The sequence below is a fragment of the Drosophila gunungcola genome (assembly GCF_025200985.1).
Source record: "Drosophila gunungcola strain Sukarami chromosome 2L unlocalized genomic scaffold, Dgunungcola_SK_2 000008F, whole genome shotgun sequence".
Taxonomy (NCBI): domain Eukaryota; kingdom Metazoa; phylum Arthropoda; class Insecta; order Diptera; family Drosophilidae; genus Drosophila; species Drosophila gunungcola.
Genome location: NW_026453163.1, coordinates 1,455,657 through 1,476,531, shown reverse-complemented (window position 1 = coordinate 1,476,531; position 20,875 = coordinate 1,455,657). Strand labels below are relative to the sequence as shown.

Here is a 20,875-nt window from a genome sequence, read left to right as displayed (position 1 = left end):
CAGGGATAGACTGCGTGGAAAGAGGCTTGCACCGCAGAAACATCGGCTAACTATCGCATAAATTAGTCCGTCAAATTTTAACGGCGGACGAACTGTCAAGTTTTTGGAACGGCAAAACCATATAGACCGTCCCTACAACGGATGGTGAAAGGTGGATGAATCTCTGTAGAACTACGCTATAAAATGTAATGTATATGTAAGGATGGCGCAATTTTTAATTTCTTTCGAGTCTAAAAAAAAAAAGCATAAAAATGACTAAAAACCAGAGGAACAGCAACAAATTCTGGTCGTGGTACCACAATGCGTTACTGCTGGATCGCTGGCTGGGAACCGGTCAAGAATATATACACTTTATGGGGTCGGAAACGTCTTCTTCACTGCGTTACAAACATCTGACCAAAATTATAATATCCTCTGCAAGGGTATAAAAAGGTACTGAATATTTTTAAGTTAAGCAAAATAAGAAAGGAAGCAAACTTCGGCAAGACGAACTTCATATATCATATATTCTGTATGAAATTATAATACCCTCTGCAAGGGTATAAACATTATTAACATTTAAAAATCAATTGAAATTTTTGATCACGTTTCGCTAAAACCAAGGGCTATAAATTACGCCTTTTTAAATAATAAAATAACATTTATTTTAGTTTGAGCGCGTACAAATGTCGCATTTGACATTAGAGAATTGTGTATATAAATGGTATAAAGATGGATTTGCACTTAATAGTGTAATATATTTATAATAATTTCTTATTGACTCAAAAATAGATAACAGGAAGTGACTCGTGTTCTCCCAGAAAAACACAAAAACAAAAGTTGTTATTTTTTTTTATTTCTCTATAATTTGCTAATTTTTTAGTATCTTGTTTTTAAATTTATAGTTACTTTTTAGTTCGTTTTTTTTAAATGATAAGAAGTCTCATATGCTTTTATGGCCATACCTCGAATAACAAAAAATGTTTACGACAAAATTAAAAAGAAATAATAAAATTTCAAAATAACCTTTATTTTAGCAACGGTTTTTCTGTGTTTTAGTAACCAGTGGAAAAAACTTGAATAATTTTCAATATAATTATATTTACCGTTTTTCTCATCTTGATTGTCATGCTTTGGCCATCAAAAAAAAAATGTAACAGAGGGTAGTGGTTGATGGACATACGCATAAAACCGATTTTAGATCAAGTTACTTAAGTTTTGTGTGTTTCGTTATTCTTGGTAAGTAAGTTCGTTTGTTGTTTCTTTGCTAATTCGTTGAAATGTTCTAATAAGCATGCTATGCCATTTATAAGTTTTTTACATCTATGTATATGTTTCTATACATTAGGTTTATATATTGGTTGCGGGCCTCCAAAAACGCATGCCAAGGATAATTTTTTTTTGCTTGACTTCTATTTCATTTTTTATATTTAATTAATTTCGTTAACTAATTCATTATAGTTAGTTTTGTTCGCTATTTGGACTGATTTGTGGGTTGCATTTGTGGTGGGATTCGGATTCTCAACTAATATTATCTTCATATAATTATGACACTAGGACTTTTTACTTATATGTATTCCATAGTGTATGCGCATATTCATATTTTACACATTGAGATGCAATATTGTTTTTTCTTGACATACTAAACTACACATCAATTAGTTTGTAAAGCAAAGTTATTCTCTTATATTTTACGGTTCTAGGAAATGAGATAACAATTTCGTTTGAAACAAAAACTGATTTTCCATAACCAAGAATACTGATTCGAAGTCAAACTTATTTAAAAGTTAAATATATTTTATTTTGTTAGGTACACAGTTTAAAAACATTTGTAAATCAAATTTATAAATATAACTAATTTTGGAATGTTGATTTTTTGTTTCTTTAATTTCTGCATCTGGCATAGAATATCACACAAATACTGAGGCAAAACCAATTTTATAGCAAGTATAACAGCTTCCATAACATTTAACTATTGTTTTCTAACAGCCACACACGCATGCATGCTACACTCGCAACCACACATAGACACACTCTCATACAGACTCAAGTGCAAATAAGATCAAAAGCCAATTATTCTAGCAAAGATTGAGATTCCCCCACCCCCGCTTGGCCAGCACTGCCATTTCCCAAACTCTGCTCTTGGTCGATCCGCTCACAGCCCCCTGATGCCTCCTGGACCTTAATCTTTAGCAGTGGCGTCTTTATGTCCGAGCCCTCCAGTTCGGTGGTGGATTCTAGACCAGATGATTCCTGTCCATGAAGCTCAATGGCTGCAGGCGCAACTGGCTCTACATTCGCTTGGGATTTACCCTGAAAAGAGGGGAAAAAATATCGTTCCAATAAAACAAATTTTAAAATCAAAAAAAAAAAATTATTCAGACCAAAATTACGGACAAATTATATGGTCAAGTGACCAGTAATCCACTATTTGTACTTGAAGTTCAAATTTATGTTCAGAATTAACCGATTTATTTCAAATAATTTTTTTTCTACAATCGATTGCCAATTTGATGGTAATTTTATGATAAAATCCTTCGTCCTTTTTTGCAAAGAACTGAGCCAGTCGGTTTTCACAATCCGCTCTTGTAGCTACTTTTACACAACCAAATATATGGGTATTTCTCAGAACATATTATATAAATATGATTTACTGAATACCTATAATAAATAAGATTCATATATATGAAAATGTTATAATACACCAATATTATTGATATATTAAATATTAAATCCGGGCTATAAGGATGCAAAAGAACTTCACATCCAAGCTCTCGGAACTTCTGGCGGTTCGCTATTGATGTGTGTGGTCTAGCGTTGTCCTGATGAAAACAATTCCTTTCCTATTAGCCAAAGCGGTTCGCTTCTGGGCAATTGCTTCCGTCAGACGGTCTAATTGTTGACAGTACAAAACCGATTTAAGTGTTTGGCAATAGGGGAGCAGCTCATAGGAGATAATTCCTTGCCAATCCCACCAAACACACAACAAAAGCTTTCTGGCCGTCAATCCTGGCTTAACCACCGCCTGGGCCGGTTCATCCTTCTTCGACTACGACCGTTTTCGCCTCATTTTGTCGTAAGTGACCCACTTTTCATTACCAATCATTACCCGCTTCAAAAACGGGTCGATTTTATTGCGATTCAGCAGCGATTCAATTTCAAAAAAATTTAACTTTTCTAATTTGAAAATTTTTTTTAAAATTCTTTTTGATTTATTAATAATTTGACAGTTCAGAATTACGCTTTTAATTGTATTAAAATAGGAAAACGATATATAGCTGCCATAGGAACTATCGTATAATAAAGTTGCAAATCATCATAGCTTCAATGTTTTTAAACATATTAATAATTTTAATGTTTTTAAGAATATTTAATTTTTATAACAGCTGCAAGGGTATATGAACTTCGGCTTGCCGAAGTTATAAATACAAGGAAAAGGACATATCGATCCTTTCGGACAGCCGAGCAGCAATTACTGCTTTACATAGAAACAAAATCACCTCGAAGCTAGTCCTAGAGGTGAAGAGTGAGCTAAATATACTGGGCAGCCGAAACAGGCTGGCCCTCAGATGGATTCCGGGACATAAGGATATATCCGGAAATGAACTTGCCGATAAAATGGCAAAACTAGGAGCCGAACAGCCCCTGATAGGCCCAGAGCCCTACTGTGGCATAGGGAGGCACACTATAAAAGAATACCTTAGGAAAGTGGAAGGCGCCATGAGACAAGAACACTGGAGAAATACCCCAGGCCTAAGGCAAGCCAAAACTCAAATAAATAACTATAACAAGAAATTCACTTAGGATCGTTACCGGATTACTAACCGGGCACTGTAGACTGAAAAGTCACCTAGGTAAGATGGGAATAACCAGCAGTAGAACTTGCAGATTCTGCGACATAGAGGACGAAACCTCTAGACACATCATTGCAGACTGTCCGGCGTTAGCAAGTATAAGATGTAAAATCTTAGGAACCAGAACTCTTACACCTGAGTTCCTAGGAAGAATCAACCCATTAAAACTCCTCGACTTTATTCGAGGAAGCGGGTTGATATCTGAGCTGTAGGCTCTGAATGGGGGTACAATAGATCTTACAGGTCGCGGTACACTGAACACCCCGATATTAATAATAATAATAAATTCTGCAAGGGTACAAATTCGACATTCTAAATCAATTTTCCTTTCAGGTTCCTTTTAATTTCAATTTCAGTATTACTTTCTTTAAGGTTATTAAATATACAGAGTAGTATTCTCACCTGCAAATAGTAGGTCATTAACTGTCCCTTTCCTTTGACAGCCACCAGACCGCGCTGCAGGAATGTGTAACCGAAAGGCTGTAGAATATTGCATGTTTCCTCGGTGACCTGAATGGCGCCAGCCTTGCCTGTGCTCTCCATGCGCGATGCCACGTTCACTGTGTTACCCCAGATGTCATAGTGCGGCTTACGTGCTCCAATAACTCCCGCCGTTATCGGTCCATGATTGATGCCCATCTTTAGGACGAAGTGATTGAACGACTGTTCGTTGATACCTTGCAGGGCGTGTTTCAGTTCCAATGCAAACTCTACCAAAACTGCAAGGTGGGACCAGCGTTCAGTAATGGGGGCGTCATTACGTAGGTTCCTTTGCAGATTTATGCCACTGGCGGCCATGTACGTGGAGCCAATGGTTTTGATTTTAATGATGTCCTGGAACTGTGGCAGTTCTAACAACTGAAATAAAACATATACGTTCGAATTTAAAGGCAATTAGTCATATCTACACAGTTCATGTATTCATTTGCAAGTCAAAAAAACCAATTCAAATTATGCGACAAATATATTTATGTCACTAAATCTATTCAAATCAAAAATTTACGAAAGGATATATCTACTTACAGCATCAAAATCTGAGATAACCTCATTAAGAAAACGTAGACACTCCAAGCCCTGATTGTTTACCGTTTCTTCGGAATAGAAATCTAAAGGAAATATGGGCGTTATTAGTTGTTTGGAATTTAGAAAAATCCTGAATTTCTCATTGATTTTATGAAATATGACATGGACGTTTCATACCCGACCAACACATTTTTTTTTCAACGTACATTGTCACGTAGACAATGCATAGACGTCGGATAACATGTTAAATCATATACGGATAATTTTAGTTCTGCGTTGTTTGATCAAATATTATTTATTTATTCTGAATCACATGATGATTTTAAGAATAAGCCTGCGTATAGTTTTGAACTAAACTAGAAACACTCTTTCTTTCAAAATCCTCCATTGAATTTTAGTAATTTCAATTTAGTAAGAAAAAATGGTAGGAAAAAGGCCCTTGGCATAAGTTTTGATAAACAGTAATTTACGTTGTCATCACATATGAAAATGCTTACTGATATGGAAACACGGGGACTAAACATTAAAAAAAATTATTTTAAAGCTTACCTGAAAAGTTTGGCATACTGGCAAACAAAACACCCACTTCAGCATAACTCTGGGAGTAGAGATCATCATGGGAGCGTTTGGTGTTCTTCATGAAATGCTCTGCCACATGAACAGGTAGCACATTATAAACCAAAGCCTCGTTACGCTGTCGCATGTCGTTAGCGGTCTCCTTCTGCTCGGCCACCTCGGTTTTCCATTTGAATATAACCCTGTCCTCGTGGTCCATCTGTAATTTTTATTATTTTAGTTAACCGAGAACAGAATAATTAACTGTTTATACATGTCTGGCCAATGTGCTTAACGCCAAAGCAGCCACCAGCAAAAGTCCTGAAGCGCAATATCTCGTAGATATGATACTATTAATGGAAAATAGACACACATTACTAGTTAATTAAACACTGATTAAAATGTCTTCACTTACGGTTGATGTGCAAAATCATCCTCCAGACCATATAGGTCCTGCATAATGAATATATTGAAGTAACAATGCAGAGCTAAGGGACAAAAATAATACAGGTTATAAATTATGAAATAAAATATTATGCATTTGTGAAAGTTACCTGCAATGGACAAGAGCAGCAAGATTTTCGTAAGATGCGTAAGTTGGGCAATCACGGCGATAGCAATCAATATGAGAACACCAAAATTACTTAAGTAGGACGGATATAGAACTTGTTCCGTGGGCACTGCCTCGCGCATTTGTTCGACGAATGAAGCGGGCAGCAGGTGCTCTGCGGTGACAACCCCTTCCTCGTCCACGTCCATCTCGCTCTCCATGCCGGCCGTGGCATTGAATTCGCTTTCACTAACAATATGCTCAGTCCGCACGAAGGTGACGAAGAAGAACTGTCAAGGAAACAGTGGAAATCAGTGCCAGGACTTGAGCACGCCTGTGCAACACTCGCAAAAAAAGATCTCAAATTTAAAACTTAATGAGATTTACTAACTAAAAAGTAAAATTACTATTTAATATTGTCTTTTTAAAAAATGTTGTTAAAAATAAATCCGTGTTTTAAGATAAAAAACCCTTTTTAAAACAATTCCACATTTTTCCAATTTAAAAGGACAATTATTTAGCTCTGTACAAAACCCAAACTAACCATGTCGATGACATTACTGAGGCCAATAGTGAGTGCAATAATTATGGCGGCCAGCTCGCGAACGAAGGTAATGTCATTGAAACGCTTGCTCACGTCCACGAAAAACTTGGGCAGCATACCGCTGAAGCTCTCCGCAATGCTGATCACAACCAGCATGGCGATTGGAACCAAAGGCGCAGCAATGTTGATGAAGTGAAGCGTAGATCGTGGCAGAATTAAATACGAGTACAATACGTCGATACACTGCACCAGCAGAGCGGCAAGGAGCGGAAGTGAACTGTACGGCTCTCTATACACGGCGTACGATTGCTCCAATTGTGGGTTTTTAAAGCGCAGGAATATGTTTGTGTCCTTGGTAAGGTTCCTTAAAAAAATAATTTTTTTTTTGTTATTGTACAACATTTTTAAGTCGAAGTACCCTTGGGAATATCGTTCAGTTTACAGCATGATTATATAGGGGAGCAGAGGCTTTCTTCAGGGCTAACCGAATTTGAAGTTAATAAATTGGGGGTAACTCAGGTATTTTGAATGGCTTAAAATTTAAGAAATAGACTAAAAATTCGTTTGGTGGTCATATCCATGAGAATAATTACCGAGCTTCTGTGAAAAACAAAGAACATATGTGCCATAATTTGCAGTTCATTTCGAATAATAAAATAAAAATTTTGTCATTTAAAAAAAAGATGTTATATCAACTACAGGGACCAATTTGGAATTTAAAGTAAAAGTTCAAAAGTTCTCAAGTTTTTTCAAGTAGTAAAAGCAACAAAATAGATCATGATTTTTTCCCCAAGTACCAGTTAAAATCAAAATTGGATACTTATCAAAATACAAAACGCGTACAGCAAGAATAAATACATTTATGTGTACAATAGAACTTAGTTTTTAGGCTATGTACATAGGTGTTTCGGCCATATCTATGGTAGACACAATCATTTTCAAACTCAAACTATAATTTTAAAAGGCCATGTAGGTTTTGCTATTATCGAGTTTGAGCCTGAAGAGCAGCGAAAGACAGCATAGAGCAGAGGAAAGCACACATACTAATAAATGCACGCACCTAATTTGTGCGAGTAATTTGCAGGGAGAAATTTGTCAATGTGTGGGTGGTTTTATACTGTTTGTGTGTGCCTGCTGCTGCTCAGCACTCTTTTGCTGGAACTGTTGTTAATGCAGTTCGGCAGATGCCGGAAGCTATAACCCGATTGTTTTCTGGGTGAAAATTGTTCGCTGGGTAAAGGGTATCTAATAGTCGGGGAACTCGACTATAGCGTACTCTCTTGTCTTATTTCTGATGTACTTACTCGTGTCCATCGCGTGTCACAAGTTCGTCTTTCAATCTTTGCTTAAAGTTCTCCAATTTCACCTGCTCTTCTTCATCTTCAGTCACCGCTGTTTGATGGCAATTGGATACAGCATTCTGCGCCAGTAGCTCCTCGTCGTCCAATGTAGCATCGTTATCATCTTCACCTGCCACGACATCATTGGTCGATCCATTAGGACTGTCTTGAGAGTTTTCCGCTTGGGTTTCATTGATTTTTTTTGCACAAGGCGATGCAAACTGGGAAATTTTATTAAATGTTTAGGATCAGGCTACAGTTAAAAAAAATATGTGTGACAATGTGTGGAAAATTTATAATAAAACTGTGAGTAAATATGATATAAAAAGCCAAAAGCTTTGATTCCTTCACAAATTATACTGTTTTTTAAAGATTATCGCATTGATATACGCCCAGAAATTTTGAAATTAAGCAACAGCTACGAGCCAAAATTTATTATCTTTCTGATTTTTTTTCGGATGTCGTTTGAGCAAAACGACTTTTTTGTTTGTTATAATGCGTTGATCAGACAATTACCAATCACGTGTTTAACATAAAGTACTGTGTTAAAAAGTAATAAAACGTCAAATCAATGGTTTCCATAATAACATATGAACTACACAACGCAAGAATAAAACTTTGACATTATTAGTTACCCGCAACCTACCGGTTTAACCACCTTAGTGATGAAATAGGTCTTGAGACCAGCGATGCGCAACAGCTCCTCCCGTTTTTCTCCAAAAGCGGCCTCCACTTCGAACTCGCCGTTGAGGAATGCCAATGTTTTGTCCGAAATGTGAACGCGACTAAGATGAATAGAACGAATACAATTACCACGAGAACATAAGAGACATAGGGTCGGACAGAGGCGAAAAGACAGAACACTGCACACACAAGCCCAACAATTTATATGCCAAAGTGACAATGTTAAATCATAATAAGAACACAAGTAACGACGACCACGATGACGATGGCCCTTATCAATTATGCAAAAGGGGGAGTGTCGCAGCAGTTAAACGACTCACCCAGCCTTGCCACTCGATTCCATTTTATTAGCCAGCTCTACGTCCTTGGAGTAAACGTCAAACTGCCACTGCCGCTGGCCGAGAATGCCGGCGAGTACAGCTCCCGTGTGAATTCCCACACGCATATCAACAGGTGAGTTGGCCTTCTGCTGCACATACCTGCAAACACAGAGAGGGAGTGACACGCAACATCGTTGCGAGTGGTTGGTTGTTAGTAGCGCCAGAAACTATGCTTGGGAAAAGAAGCTTCGACCAAGGAGCGAAAGGAGCGAACGTGGTTAAGTGCAATTATTATTAATTGAACAAACGTTGATTTAGCGTCGCGTTTCGCTAGACAAGCTTTTTTCTACTTTCCCAAGGGAGAAGTCTTCAACCGCTACTCACTTGATGGCCTTCACCATAGAAAGTCCCATGTGCACACACATGACGGCGTGATCTGGACGCTCATCGGGGGCACCGCTAATGCAATAATAGCAGTCGCCAAGAATCTTAATGCGCAATTGTTGATATTTCTAGGGGTAGACAAATGTGATTTAATCCAAGTTTAGATTGACCCTATAAATTTGATCTTCAAACAAATATACATAGTTAAAACTTTAGTAAAAATATTAATTTAGCAAATAAACTAACTTGACCAGTTCAAGACACCCACAATACTCCCTTGAATATCGTCATACTGCTTTACCTTGGTCGCAAAAACAAGAAAATTAACTGAAAACAAAATGCTCCCCAAATCACTGAAAGGATTAACTGGCACACATATACACATTAGGGACCCATCCCATTTTGACAAACCCAAGAAAAACACCAGTCAAGTTAACTGAACCCTAAAATAAACCAGGAATCCTAAGCCTAAAGCACTCAAAATAACCACAAAAAATCACTCGAAAAAAGTCAACTCGAAACATTATATACGCCTGACTGAACATAACTTTTGTTGGTCATTCGCCCTTCGGCCCTTCCCAGCATAAAAATAAAAAAAAAGCTAAAATAATAAAGACAACGGATTGAAAACCTTAAACTGGAAACAGCAATGAAGAGAAAAATTAAAAAAGAGGAAATAATAAAGTCCTTATTCGAGAAGCCGTTTCATAAACATCATAATCATCATTAGCAGAAATTGTTATGCGTTGGACCTCCCACCCAACCCGAACAGGTGAATGAACAACTGGAACAAGACCAACAACAACAAAATATCGAATAAAAACAATGGGAAATGTTGAAGAGAAAACACACAAAAAAATATTACCTCGGCAAGCCTATCGAAGCGTGCGAAGAGCTCGTTAAGCATTTTAACCAAATCTTGGGCGCTATACGTAGACGAGATGGCGGTAAAACCAACGATATCCGCATATAGTATGCTTGTTTTGTACAAATCAAAAGTGGGAGAGAGTCCGGAGTTTAATCGTTAAACAAGTGACAATGCAATTTTCTTTTATTTGAATATTAACACCTAGAAATATGCAGCATTACATCAAGGGCACGTTACTTATGGACCATGACTTATGGCAATTACTGGAATCGCTTTTAGCAATTGTGGATATATCTAAGAACGAACAGATCAAAAAACTCCGTACATTTTTTTTTATAAAATAAATAATCTATTTTATTCTTATGTTATTGCTGCCAAAGATTCTTAATGTTTAACTATTTTTTGTTATGCATTGCAATTATTAACAATATAATTTACATATTCAAGCCAAAACTTGTCAGAATTAGTACTTCCAAGCGCGTTTCGTACTAATAAAAAAAAAAAAAAAATACCACGATTAAAACTTTTGTCCTTCTTCAAGTATATTATATTAAAAAAAAATGTCAAGACTTACCTCACATTCTCGTGCCGACTCATGTATATCTTTTTGAATGCCTCCGAACTAGATGAGCCCAAATCTTCTCGCATCTTAATGGCCACATGCTTTGGCAGCACAGACAACAGCAAACGTTCCTTATGTTTATAAAAATTATAACATTACAGCCAGTCGTAACTCAAATAATAAATGCTCACCTGTTCGGCCGACTGTTCCTCGATGACCATTTTCACTTCGAGGCTCTTTTTGGCCTCGAGGAAAGCTCGTTTCTGCTTGGCCTCGCCCATAAAGTAGTACAAGAGCCCTATCAAGGCGGCTGTGGCTATTAAAACAGCATTGGCCGCCACCTGATTCGAAAGCAGCGAGTCCCAGCTATAGTAACCCAGGGGCAGGCTAAGACAAATAAGATACGTAATACATCCAATCGACAGACCTAGGAAAATCAATGGCAACGGCAGCGTTACATAGACCAGGAAGTTAAGCAAAATAGCCCAGCCAAGAATGTCTCTAAAATAAATGCAAATAAACAAAAGTTTCCAAAGATATTAATACAATATGCTAAAATCAAGGTTTAAAATTTTGTTAAGTTGTTTATTGAAGACGTATACAACTTTTGGCGTTACTTACCTTGGAGAGAAGCTAGGCTGTAGGGTAACATAGGCGGCTAAGTGAAGAATGCTCAGCAACCACAGAGCCCGTGGCACAATCGTCAGTAGTATTTGGTGAAAACGCCTTAATGCCGGTTTATCGGAACGCCGTCCAATGTGAAGGAGAGCTGTTAGAGCTAAGTACGCCACCAGCATACAGCAGTTGACAACTAAATACAAATTAAGATGTATTAAAAATAAAAATAAAAAGTCAGGTTTAAATCTTCTAACATTTATATTCTTAAATTAAGAATGAATGTTAAAGTTAAGTGCCAAGACTTTACTAGTTTATCCATTTTAAAATAAATATGCCCCCAAAAACAATCCGATTTTCGGTGGCGCCATCCAACCAACACTACAAGCTAAAGGCGAGCAGCACCATTCTTACAGATGTTTCGCTCTCTTTCGCTTTAAAATATTGAGTGACGTCAAAATATGTTTATGGTTCGGTCTCAAACATTTTTTGACCTTTGCCATGTCTCAGATTGATTTCTGAAATAAACTTGCGCTATTAAGGCATAACGAGAATCGGCATGTTATGTCCCATTTTTCTGGATTTTATAGATTCAGAGATCTCGTCGTTCATACGAACGCTTTCTTCTACCTTTGATATACTTTTCGACGAAAACGATTTACCCTTTGACTATACATAAGAGTAACGAGTATGAAAACCGCAAAATTGTTCACTTTGGCCTGATTGTTCCCATGGTGACAATGGGATATTGTGATCAGTGTTCAAAACTTACCTCTCGTTGGCACCGCCTGATCCCAGGGAATTCCGATGGTCCAAATATTGAACAGAACGGCCGCGAAGAGGAACCACTTTAGTCCGCTGCGGCGTTGTTTGATGGAGTAGTTGTGGTAGAGTTCGTTAAGTACGTGCTGTGGCAGGATTACGACTCCGCCGCCGGTAATCCCCACGCCACCGGCCACATCGCTGTCGTTTTGCCGACGACGGGCGGTTGTCTTCAGGCGTTGCGCCTTCGGTTTGCTGGGCGTCGAAGTGGCCGTCGCCTGGCCGTTCTCCAGGCTGGCGTCCTTCTCCTCCGGCATGCCTGCTAGAATGCTCCTTGGGGTCCTAAGTATTCCGTTTAATTATTCGTTGATCGGCGACCCTGTCCGGGTTTTTAGGTTTATGAATGAGGCAAAACCATTTTCTCGTCTTATTTATTTATGATGAGAGGAACTCCTGGAAATTGGGAGACGACTGCTGGGTAAATACATATGTAGAAGCAATTCGAAACACAAACTCAAACACAAGAAGCGACCAGCAGAAACAAGTGAGAACACAAACTCGCGTTAACGGTAAATTTAAGACTTTCCCCTTCCCTCCAGAAAGATTGTTTCTGCGGAAGCGAGAGGAAAAGCGGAAACGTCCTTGTTGCAGAGCGGTGAGGGTGTCCCTGCGCGTGAGTGTGTGTTCGTATCTGTCTGTATGGGTGCGGCACAGTGGTTTGCATACCACAGAAATTGATATAAATGTGTCTCTCCGCATCATTTGGTATTTAACTTTTGAAAGTTAATGTTTCACACATTTTTTTTTTGCATCGCTGTTCAAGCCGCACAACAACATATTAAGATAACAGTGTTTTGAGAATATCCCATTCCTATAAAAAGTAACAAAAGTAATAACCGAACAATTTTAACTTGTTAATTGCACACACATACATATGTACATATTTTATACGAATGCGACAATGCATGCAAAATCTAAGATAAGAAAACATGTATTAACACTGGTACTAAGATATTTTAATCATTACAATATAACCCGGTTGATAAAAAACAAATGTTGATTGTCTTTGTACAAGAGCTCTAACATCTTTAATTTTAATTCTATTCTTGAAATATTTTGGAAACATATGTCAGCCTCGAGATCAAAATTTTCCGGCCAAAACCTCCATGTCCTTCTTCACTTTTGCCTCCCGAAAGCAGAGAGTCAATTTCCGTAAATAAGAGAAAATTGAGTGTTTTCTTTTAGGTGCAAATTGAAATAGTCTTGTCAAATTGTATGCAGGCACGTCCTTCTCCCACACCCTGCCCCAGATTTGAATAAATTATTCATTTTTTTTACTACATTTGTCACCTGGACGGACCACGGTTACAATACTAGGCGAATCTATCCCGTTCTACCCTATTTTCTCTCTTTCTCTCTCTCTCTTCTCTCTCTTTCTCTCGGGGAGCTCTCTCTACGCCTTTGCTGCTGCTTCCTCTTCATTTCCTTTCCCCATTACCGAATATTTGACTGACGGTCTGTGAAACACAGCTCCTTTCTTTTTCCTTACGGAAAATCCTTTTTCGTCTAGGTATGCGCGCACATGTGTCTGCTCGTGTTTGTGTGTGTAGTGCTGATTTGCTCAAGGTTCGTTTTAATGCGTTCTGATTTTGTTTGTATAGCTGCGCTCTGTGTGTGTACACACTTCTTATTGCACTGGAGACGGGTTTTGATTTTAATTTTATTCCAAATAACTGTCATCTAAAGCCTCGAAACCTCCCTTTCCTCACAAACTTTTGGAGGCTGTAAATACCGTTATAGCATGTACAGTTTCTCCTTTTCGTCTTCCGCTCCCACTTTTCTGTTGGCGCACCGTTAAACTTTGGATTTCTTTAACATACTTTGCCCTGAAGGATATTATTTCCTTTTCGTTGTGTTCAGTTTTTCCTGCTGAGTATTTGCTCTGCTGCCTGGCGATTTTTCACGCTTGTCGCCGCGCGATTTTGTTCGACTAAACTAAGGAGCCCGATAAACTTGACTGATAGCCCAGTGAAAATTTTCGACAGTCAACAAGCCCCAGCAGCAAGGACTTTCGTTCATGTTTTTTTGCCCTCTCGGATCGGAGCGAGCTTTTGCGGCTGAAAGCTTAACGCAGCGCATGTCTACGAGAGGGGCATGTCACTGATAAGGGTACAGCTGGCCAGCTTGATAAGGCGCACTGCATAGTCGCCCGAATATTACCCCAAGCGCATAAAGTTAATTAGACAGCAGCATTTATGTCTCTCGCCAATCAGTAATTGACGGCGGGGGAAGGAGGAAGCACAAGGCTGCAGCTGGCCTTGAATGGCAATGAAAAAGGTGCAGCTGGTGTCTGAGAATGTGTGTTGAGTGTAGATGCAAAGGAAATGCATAACAAAGCGGAAGATGTTTCCTTTCTTCAAGACGGGGCTGATGTACGTTGTGTACTACAGAATATACATATGTAAATATGTATATAAACGCAATAGGCTTAACATATCTTATAAGTTATGAAAAATGGCTCGCCAAAAAAGGATTCATAGATTTCAATTTTTATGTAACTTATAAGCTTACATAAAATTGGGAAAACTAAATACATTGAAGTTTTATACCTTTTTGAAAAACTGGTTCAATGTTGCTTGATTTATCGATTTGATATTGAATAACCGTGCGATTTGTGACTGCAGCCGTATTAATTGATATTATATACATTTCATAATTTATTGGAATGCATTTTTATACTTGCATATGAATGTAGTTATGTTTCAAATGGCAATTTTCACGAGTCGCGAGCATACTTTCGAACGCTTTTTGCGTATATGTAACATCGAAAAAAATGTTTCACGCTTTCTTTTTGGGACTCGAATTTATACTTTGATTATTGTTTTAATGGTGTTGATAACGAAAAAACACTGAATTTAATTTTCTTTAAAAATAATGCAAAAGCCTTTAAACATTTCTTAATTTTATCTGCAAATCTTTTCATTTTGCACTTAGTCTTATTGTATAATAAATTCTTATCCTAAAATAATATTTATATGATTTTTCTTAAGGGGGGCTAAGCTATGTATATATTCAAAATTGATTACTAAAAAAACTGCAAATGATTTCGGGAAACAGTTTTCTAAAATGTTATCACTAAATATTGAACATTACACACTTTTTTTTGGTTTTAAAAAAATATTACGAATGTGACCGCTATTATTATTATTGACCGATCAGATGATCTGAAACCAAAAAAACCTTTAAAATCAATTTTCTTAAAATTTTTTGCAAATATTCAAAAAATGTTTAAAGTAACAGAATTAAAAAAAATTTGTTTTAACCAAATAAGGTTGTTTAAAATTTTTGACACTAATTTCAAAAAAAGCTCATGTCTGTTCAAAGTTAAGAGGCTAAGAAAAATAAATGTTTAATGTTTTTTTGGTTTCAGGTTATCTGATCGGTCAAAATCGTTCACCCCGTGCGCCCTGCACACTTTTGACGAGTACCCAGTGAAGGACGTGTAGCATTCAGTTACTTCATTTTTATGTAAAACCAAAAAACAAGTATTTAAGGTAAAAGCAATACTGCTTTAAAGAAATGTTTCCAAAATGACGTCTAGTTTTAACTCGGATTCGTAGAATTTAATATTCGCAATGAACTTAATTAGAAAAATATTCGGAATGCTTTTTTTTTTAGTAGGTAAAAATTTATGTGCGTGCTGTACAACATTTTCGATGTTAGGGACAGCTGCTTCTCCCTTACCGAGAACCCAAAATAAAAGAGGCACATGTGCACTGAATTCACAGCGAGACAACAAATTTTCCAGCAGCTGTCTGGCAGTGCATTTAATTTCTTTTTGTATTAAACCGAACCATTTACCTGGCTACCTGGAAAAGGGTCGGAGCGGGATAGAACATTGTAATTTCCGCCAATGATGAACGAAAGTTTTTGATTGATTCAGTCGCCTGAGTAATAGTTGAGGAAATCAGGCGTTTTAATGCAGTTTTGTATTGAAAAAAATTGTTACCAATTTTAAATTCAGCTTAATTAGTGAGCTATAAATGCATCTGATATCGCTGGCAGGACAACTTAGGGGATCAAATCCTGTAACACAAACATCTGTCCTGTATGACCGTTTTCTTTTCTTTAGGAAACTAATCCTGGAGCGGTATAGTGGCACGTGAGACTTATTCATTAAATCTGGTATGGGTCTCTACCTGAAAACGGTCCTGGAATCTCAGGGAAGCTACTTTAAATGGACACCCAGTAATCTTAATGTTTTAGTCAATTTTACTTACACATGTACATATATGTACATATATTGAACGATTTACACAACTTGAAAGCTGGCAAACCTTTTTAAAGCTGAACCCAGGCGAATAATGACTTGCTTCGTTTTTTATATATATTTTGTTTGTATAAAAACTAAAATTTTTTCTTTTCTTATAGTTTTAAATTACAAAAAATGGAAAGCTTTTTATAACTTGGTAATCTTAAAAATAACTGTGACACAAAAATAAGTTTCATCACTAACGCTCTCAGAAAGAGAGCTGAAATACAGCTCTCATTTGGTGCTGGCAAATGCCGAAATATACACCGCAAGTTTATAAAGCTCTCATCGCTCGTCCGTTAGCTTTTCTCGTTCATATAAACTGGGCAAAGAAACGTTTATTATGAAATAAAAACGGCGGAAATGCCGCACTTATACCTATTAAGCGGTACCCAATATAAATTCCTGTATGCCCAAAATTCCAAGGAAACAGGAAATACGCAGCCAGGAGCGACGTCTACCAACACTAGAGCGCGCCGCTTTAAAAGCCGGTCCGACGCTCTTTGCTCTCTCATTCGGCGTTTTTCTTTGTGACTGTGTGGACGTTCTCACTACGGCTAAATCTCCAGCAATCCAGCGACTTTCCTAGCAAAGCTACTAAAGAGGAAACAGCAGTTTGCACAAATTTATAAAATTTGCAGTTTGTTGAAAACTACGTGTTGTTCTTCGAGCCTTGCGAGTCGTGTTTAGCGCATACAAAAACCAGCAATTTAAACGTGTTTTCGCGCTTCGCTTTTGAACAGTAAAAAACCAACCGTAAATCAAAATGGCTGATGTGGCTGAGCAAAAAAAGTGAGTACTTTGTTTGCCTTGAAAGCGGTTGCCTGTGCATTTTGTTTAAACAATTGGATGTAATGGATTTGGAGCGAGTTTCTCGAGTGTACATCTTTTTCGATGTTCGCCGCAACGGTTTGGAAAAATTTTCTTTTGAATTCTGTGTCTACATACGCAAACCGCTTGGCGGCATTAAAGCAGTTGTCTCGCTTGCGCTGATGGCCAGTAGGGGTGCGCGCAAAAAACGACGCCGTTGAATTTGGCGCGGCGTCATGGTGCCTTCTCGCTCTCTCTCCGGCCGGCAAACCAACGACAACGAAAATTGACTTGTGTGTGTGTGCGTGCTGTGGTGGTAGTAGCGGACTAATGTTTGTACAAGTGTGTGCGTGCGCCAAGCGAAGTGCGCAAAAATATATGAGAGTGATGTTTGTGTGTGTGTGTGTAGAATTCAAGTTACCGCTCTTTTTCTTGTGCTGTTTAATTTCAGCTGTCTTTTTCTGGCTCTGTTTGCTTTTGCTTAACAGTTTACTTCTGTCCTCACCAGCCCATTTATTTTCGTCGGCTATCTTTCACACGTTCTTTCTCGCTTAAAGCTTGGCATTAACGGCCGTCGAGTTCTTGTTCTCGTTTTCAGGGATTTTGTCATTGCTGAAAATATTTGCACGCGAACAGCATTTTATTCGATCTCGTTTGTTCTTGTCAGCGGGGGTGGTAAAGCAATCCGTTAAGTCTGTTGTCTAAGGTTGTGCCGGTTATCTATGGGTAAGGGGAAGTATTAAGACTAAGACTGTGTGGCTTTTGACCGTTATTTTTTGTGTGCATCACACACTTCAATTCTTCCTCTCGCTCGCTCAACCCAACCCTCTCATTTGGCTACGTGACGCGCGCACTTTTAAACAGCTAAATGTTGCGTGCGAGCGAGTCCACTATAGTGACAGCCGCATAAAAACCAGTTTTTTTTTCCTCTTGGCTTGCTAGTTTTATTTCCAACAAGTCGCGCTTTTTAACTTTTTGCAAGTCGGCAAGCATCTCTTTTACGCTACCCGCTTTTCGTCCATTTGTACTACACACACTGTAAATGGTACAGAAGGAATACATACACATGAACGCATGCCATTTATATGGAAAAGAGCACGCTGCCAAATGCCGCTCACCTTTTCTGGTTTCTTTTTGCGTCGCAGTTTGCACGAGTTGTTGCTCCCATTTATCATTTTACGGCAGCGACGCCGGCAGATGTTACAATGATGCTTTGTGTTGTTGTTGCTGGGCGCCCTTCTCGTCCTGGGGTTGATAGGAAAGAGATAAAGACATAAAGTAGGATGTAATGAAAGAAGGAAACAAAAAAAACCTTGCCGGCGCTAGAACGGAAAATTTTCTTTTTTGAAAACCCCTTGCGTTGTGCCGTTTTAATAACGGAGAAGGGAATAGTCTTGTAATTGTATAAATTATTAAAAAAAAAAATAGAAGACAAACGCTTTAACATATAGCATTTGAAATAGCATAAAAAACTTTTATTTATGAAGTTCCGTTAACTTTATAACTAAACAAAATTGTTCAAAAATATGAATATATCTTAATATTTAATAATATAAGGTCTTATAAAAATTTTTTTTTTTTGTTCATTAAACTTTTTAGTTATTAATATTAGTTTTTTTGTAGGATAGGAAAGGATAAATTACATATATTATATTTTGCTAAATTTTGGTATTTTATTTCCTATATTGTGATTTTGTAATTGGGGTTTAAGTCAATTTCTGCTATTTCACTTCACAAGAATTTTGGGAAGTAAAAAATATCTAAAATATCTATCCGACTGCCAAAATGCAGACAAACTGTAGCGTCTAAAACAAATAATTTTCTCAACAATAACATGTAAATAATTTTAATTTTTTTTTTAATCCACAGCGAGACCCCTGTCGTCGAGAAGGTCGCGGCTGAGGAAGTCGATGCTGTGAAGAAGGATACCGTTGCCGCAGAGGAGGCAGCAGCTGAGAAGCCAACCACTACAGAGAACGGTGCTGTCGAAGAGGAGAGCGCCGCCAAGGAGAACGGAGCACCGACCGCTGACAGCGCGGTACCCGCTGAAGCTGCCGTCGATGCCGAAAAGGCGACCGAGGCCGCTGCTCCCGCCGCCGCTGCCGCCCCCGAGAAAGAGAAGGAGGAGAAGAAGGATGAGGACAAAAAAGATGAATCTGCTGTCGACGGCGAGGAGGCCAAGAAAGAGAGCAGCGAGGCAGCCCCTACTGCTGTTGAGAACGGCGCCGAGGAGGCAGCCAACGGCGACTCAACAGGTATGTAGAGATGAATGCTTAAGGGATTTCCCCGCTCAGGTGTGAACTCTGTTTTTGTTACCGCCCTGCAGACGCGCCCGTCGTCGAGGCTGTGAAGCGAAAGGTGGACGAGGCCACCGCCAAGGTTGACGAAGCTGTTGCCACGCCGGAGAAGAAGGCGAAGCTGGACGAGGCCAGCACAAAGGAAGAGGTGCAGAATGGGGCCGAGGCTAGCGAAGTTGCTGCTTAAGGCAATCGTCCGCGGAGCAGCAGACTCAGTAATCTACATATTAAATACTTACTAACACAAAAACAACACACAAATTACGGTTTTACCTCCAGCACAACGCACCGAACCACCCACCGTCCGCAAGTGTGGGCGGGTGATGCGTGGGCTGCTGAGTTGGTGGCCGGACGCAATTCTCTAAAAACAATCCTGCAATGGGAGCGTAGTCTTAATGCGTGCCGATTCTCTCTGTCTCTACTAACAAACAAACAACCAACCAACCAACAACAAACGAGAAACAACAAAATCCATTATCATTTAAAACCTTACTTAAAAACGTAACTTTAAAGCAAAGTATATATATAGAAAGCAAAAGATTAAGAGAAAAAATGAGTAAGCGAAAATAAGATGCGAGACCCTCTATGTTTTAAGATTAAAAGTTGTAAACAAAAAGCGTCAAATTTAATAATTGTAATAATAAATACGAAGCGAATGACTAAAATTGCAAACAAAATTTCTAGAAACAAAAAAAACAAGAAATTTAATGGGCAAAAAAATTTTTTTTTGTCACTTAAACAATTTTAATTTTACAACCATCTCCTGTATTGTGTATGAATATTTATATATATCAAACAAGCAAAACTACAAAACAGCAAAATGTAACAACATGCTGCCAACAACAACACCCCAGAAAAGTGTAACAACTGGCGAAGAGACAAAACAAATCATACCATATAGAAACAATAAAAAAAAAACGGAATAAGAAATAACATTTTTTTATAGCAATTAAAGCAGCAGATTTTCTGAATAGACGGGCGAAGACAGAAAACTTGTGTTTGGAATGTCCTCAGAATTAACATTTTGTTCGTCGAAAAATGACTAGTTCCATATTTTCCCTTGATATCCGTTTTATTTGCAATTTTCCGTTTAATCACCGTTGCGTTGCTTTCCATTGTCTCTGGCGCGCGTCCTTATGCCAATCTTACTAATTTGTAAGTTAGCCGACTTCCTCAAGCAGCATTAATCAGTTAAGGTCCCCAAATAAGTAATGGCCAACAACACCAACATACAGCAACAAGCAGATTCGAGAACATTAAAAATAAATGGAACAAAAAAAAATGCTCTGAATATTGTTTTGGCTCATGGGTTTGATGTTATATTTATTTCATATTTGCATTAGTTTCTAATAGAAGCTGACCTTATGGGCAAGTGGTCACGACTGTACTTTCGTAGATGGAAAGCTGATGTATGAA

The 20,875-nt window shown here is 38.2% G+C and overlaps 2 protein-coding genes across 8 annotated transcripts; one reads left to right on the top strand and one right to left on the bottom strand.

The window, feature by feature from the left end:
- Nucleotides 1–815: 815 nt before the first annotated feature.
- On the bottom strand, nt 816–16,335 carry LOC128253419 (adenylate cyclase type 3). 7 transcript variants are annotated; one of them, XM_052981789.1, is made up of 18 exons: nt 16,321–16,335; nt 12,051–12,493; nt 11,285–11,474; nt 10,855–11,164; nt 10,676–10,794; nt 10,099–10,210; nt 9,234–9,361; nt 8,850–9,008; nt 8,492–8,630; nt 7,810–8,066; nt 6,506–6,869; nt 5,966–6,251; nt 5,827–5,899; nt 5,686–5,761; nt 5,406–5,631; nt 4,857–4,939; nt 4,236–4,691; nt 816–2,292 (listed from the first exon to the last, which is right to left on the bottom strand). In XM_052981789.1, the coding sequence occupies exons 2-18, from the start codon at nt 12,355–12,357 to the stop codon at nt 2,053–2,055; spliced, it is 3,525 nt and encodes a 1,174-aa protein (XP_052837749.1). In that variant the 5' UTR covers nt 12,358–12,493; nt 16,321–16,335; the 3' UTR covers nt 816–2,052. The 7 variants fall into 7 exon arrangements, 6 of the variants coding, with proteins under 6 accessions (XP_052837749.1, XP_052837748.1, XP_052837750.1 ...); XM_052981788.1 differs by lacking the exon at nt 16,321–16,335 and adding an exon at nt 13,921–14,057; XM_052981790.1 differs by lacking the exon at nt 16,321–16,335 and adding an exon at nt 13,539–13,553.
- A 515-nt stretch (nt 16,336–16,850) lies between these two features.
- LOC128253426 (enolase-phosphatase E1) lies at nt 16,851–19,904 on the top strand. The gene is made up of 3 exons (XM_052981806.1): nt 16,851–17,144; nt 19,032–19,417; nt 19,489–19,904. Exons 1-3 carry the CDS (start codon nt 17,119–17,121, stop codon nt 19,644–19,646), a joined length of 570 nt encoding a protein of 189 aa, XP_052837766.1. The 5' UTR covers nt 16,851–17,118; the 3' UTR covers nt 19,647–19,904.
- The last annotated feature ends 971 nt before the right edge of the window (nt 19,905–20,875 follow it).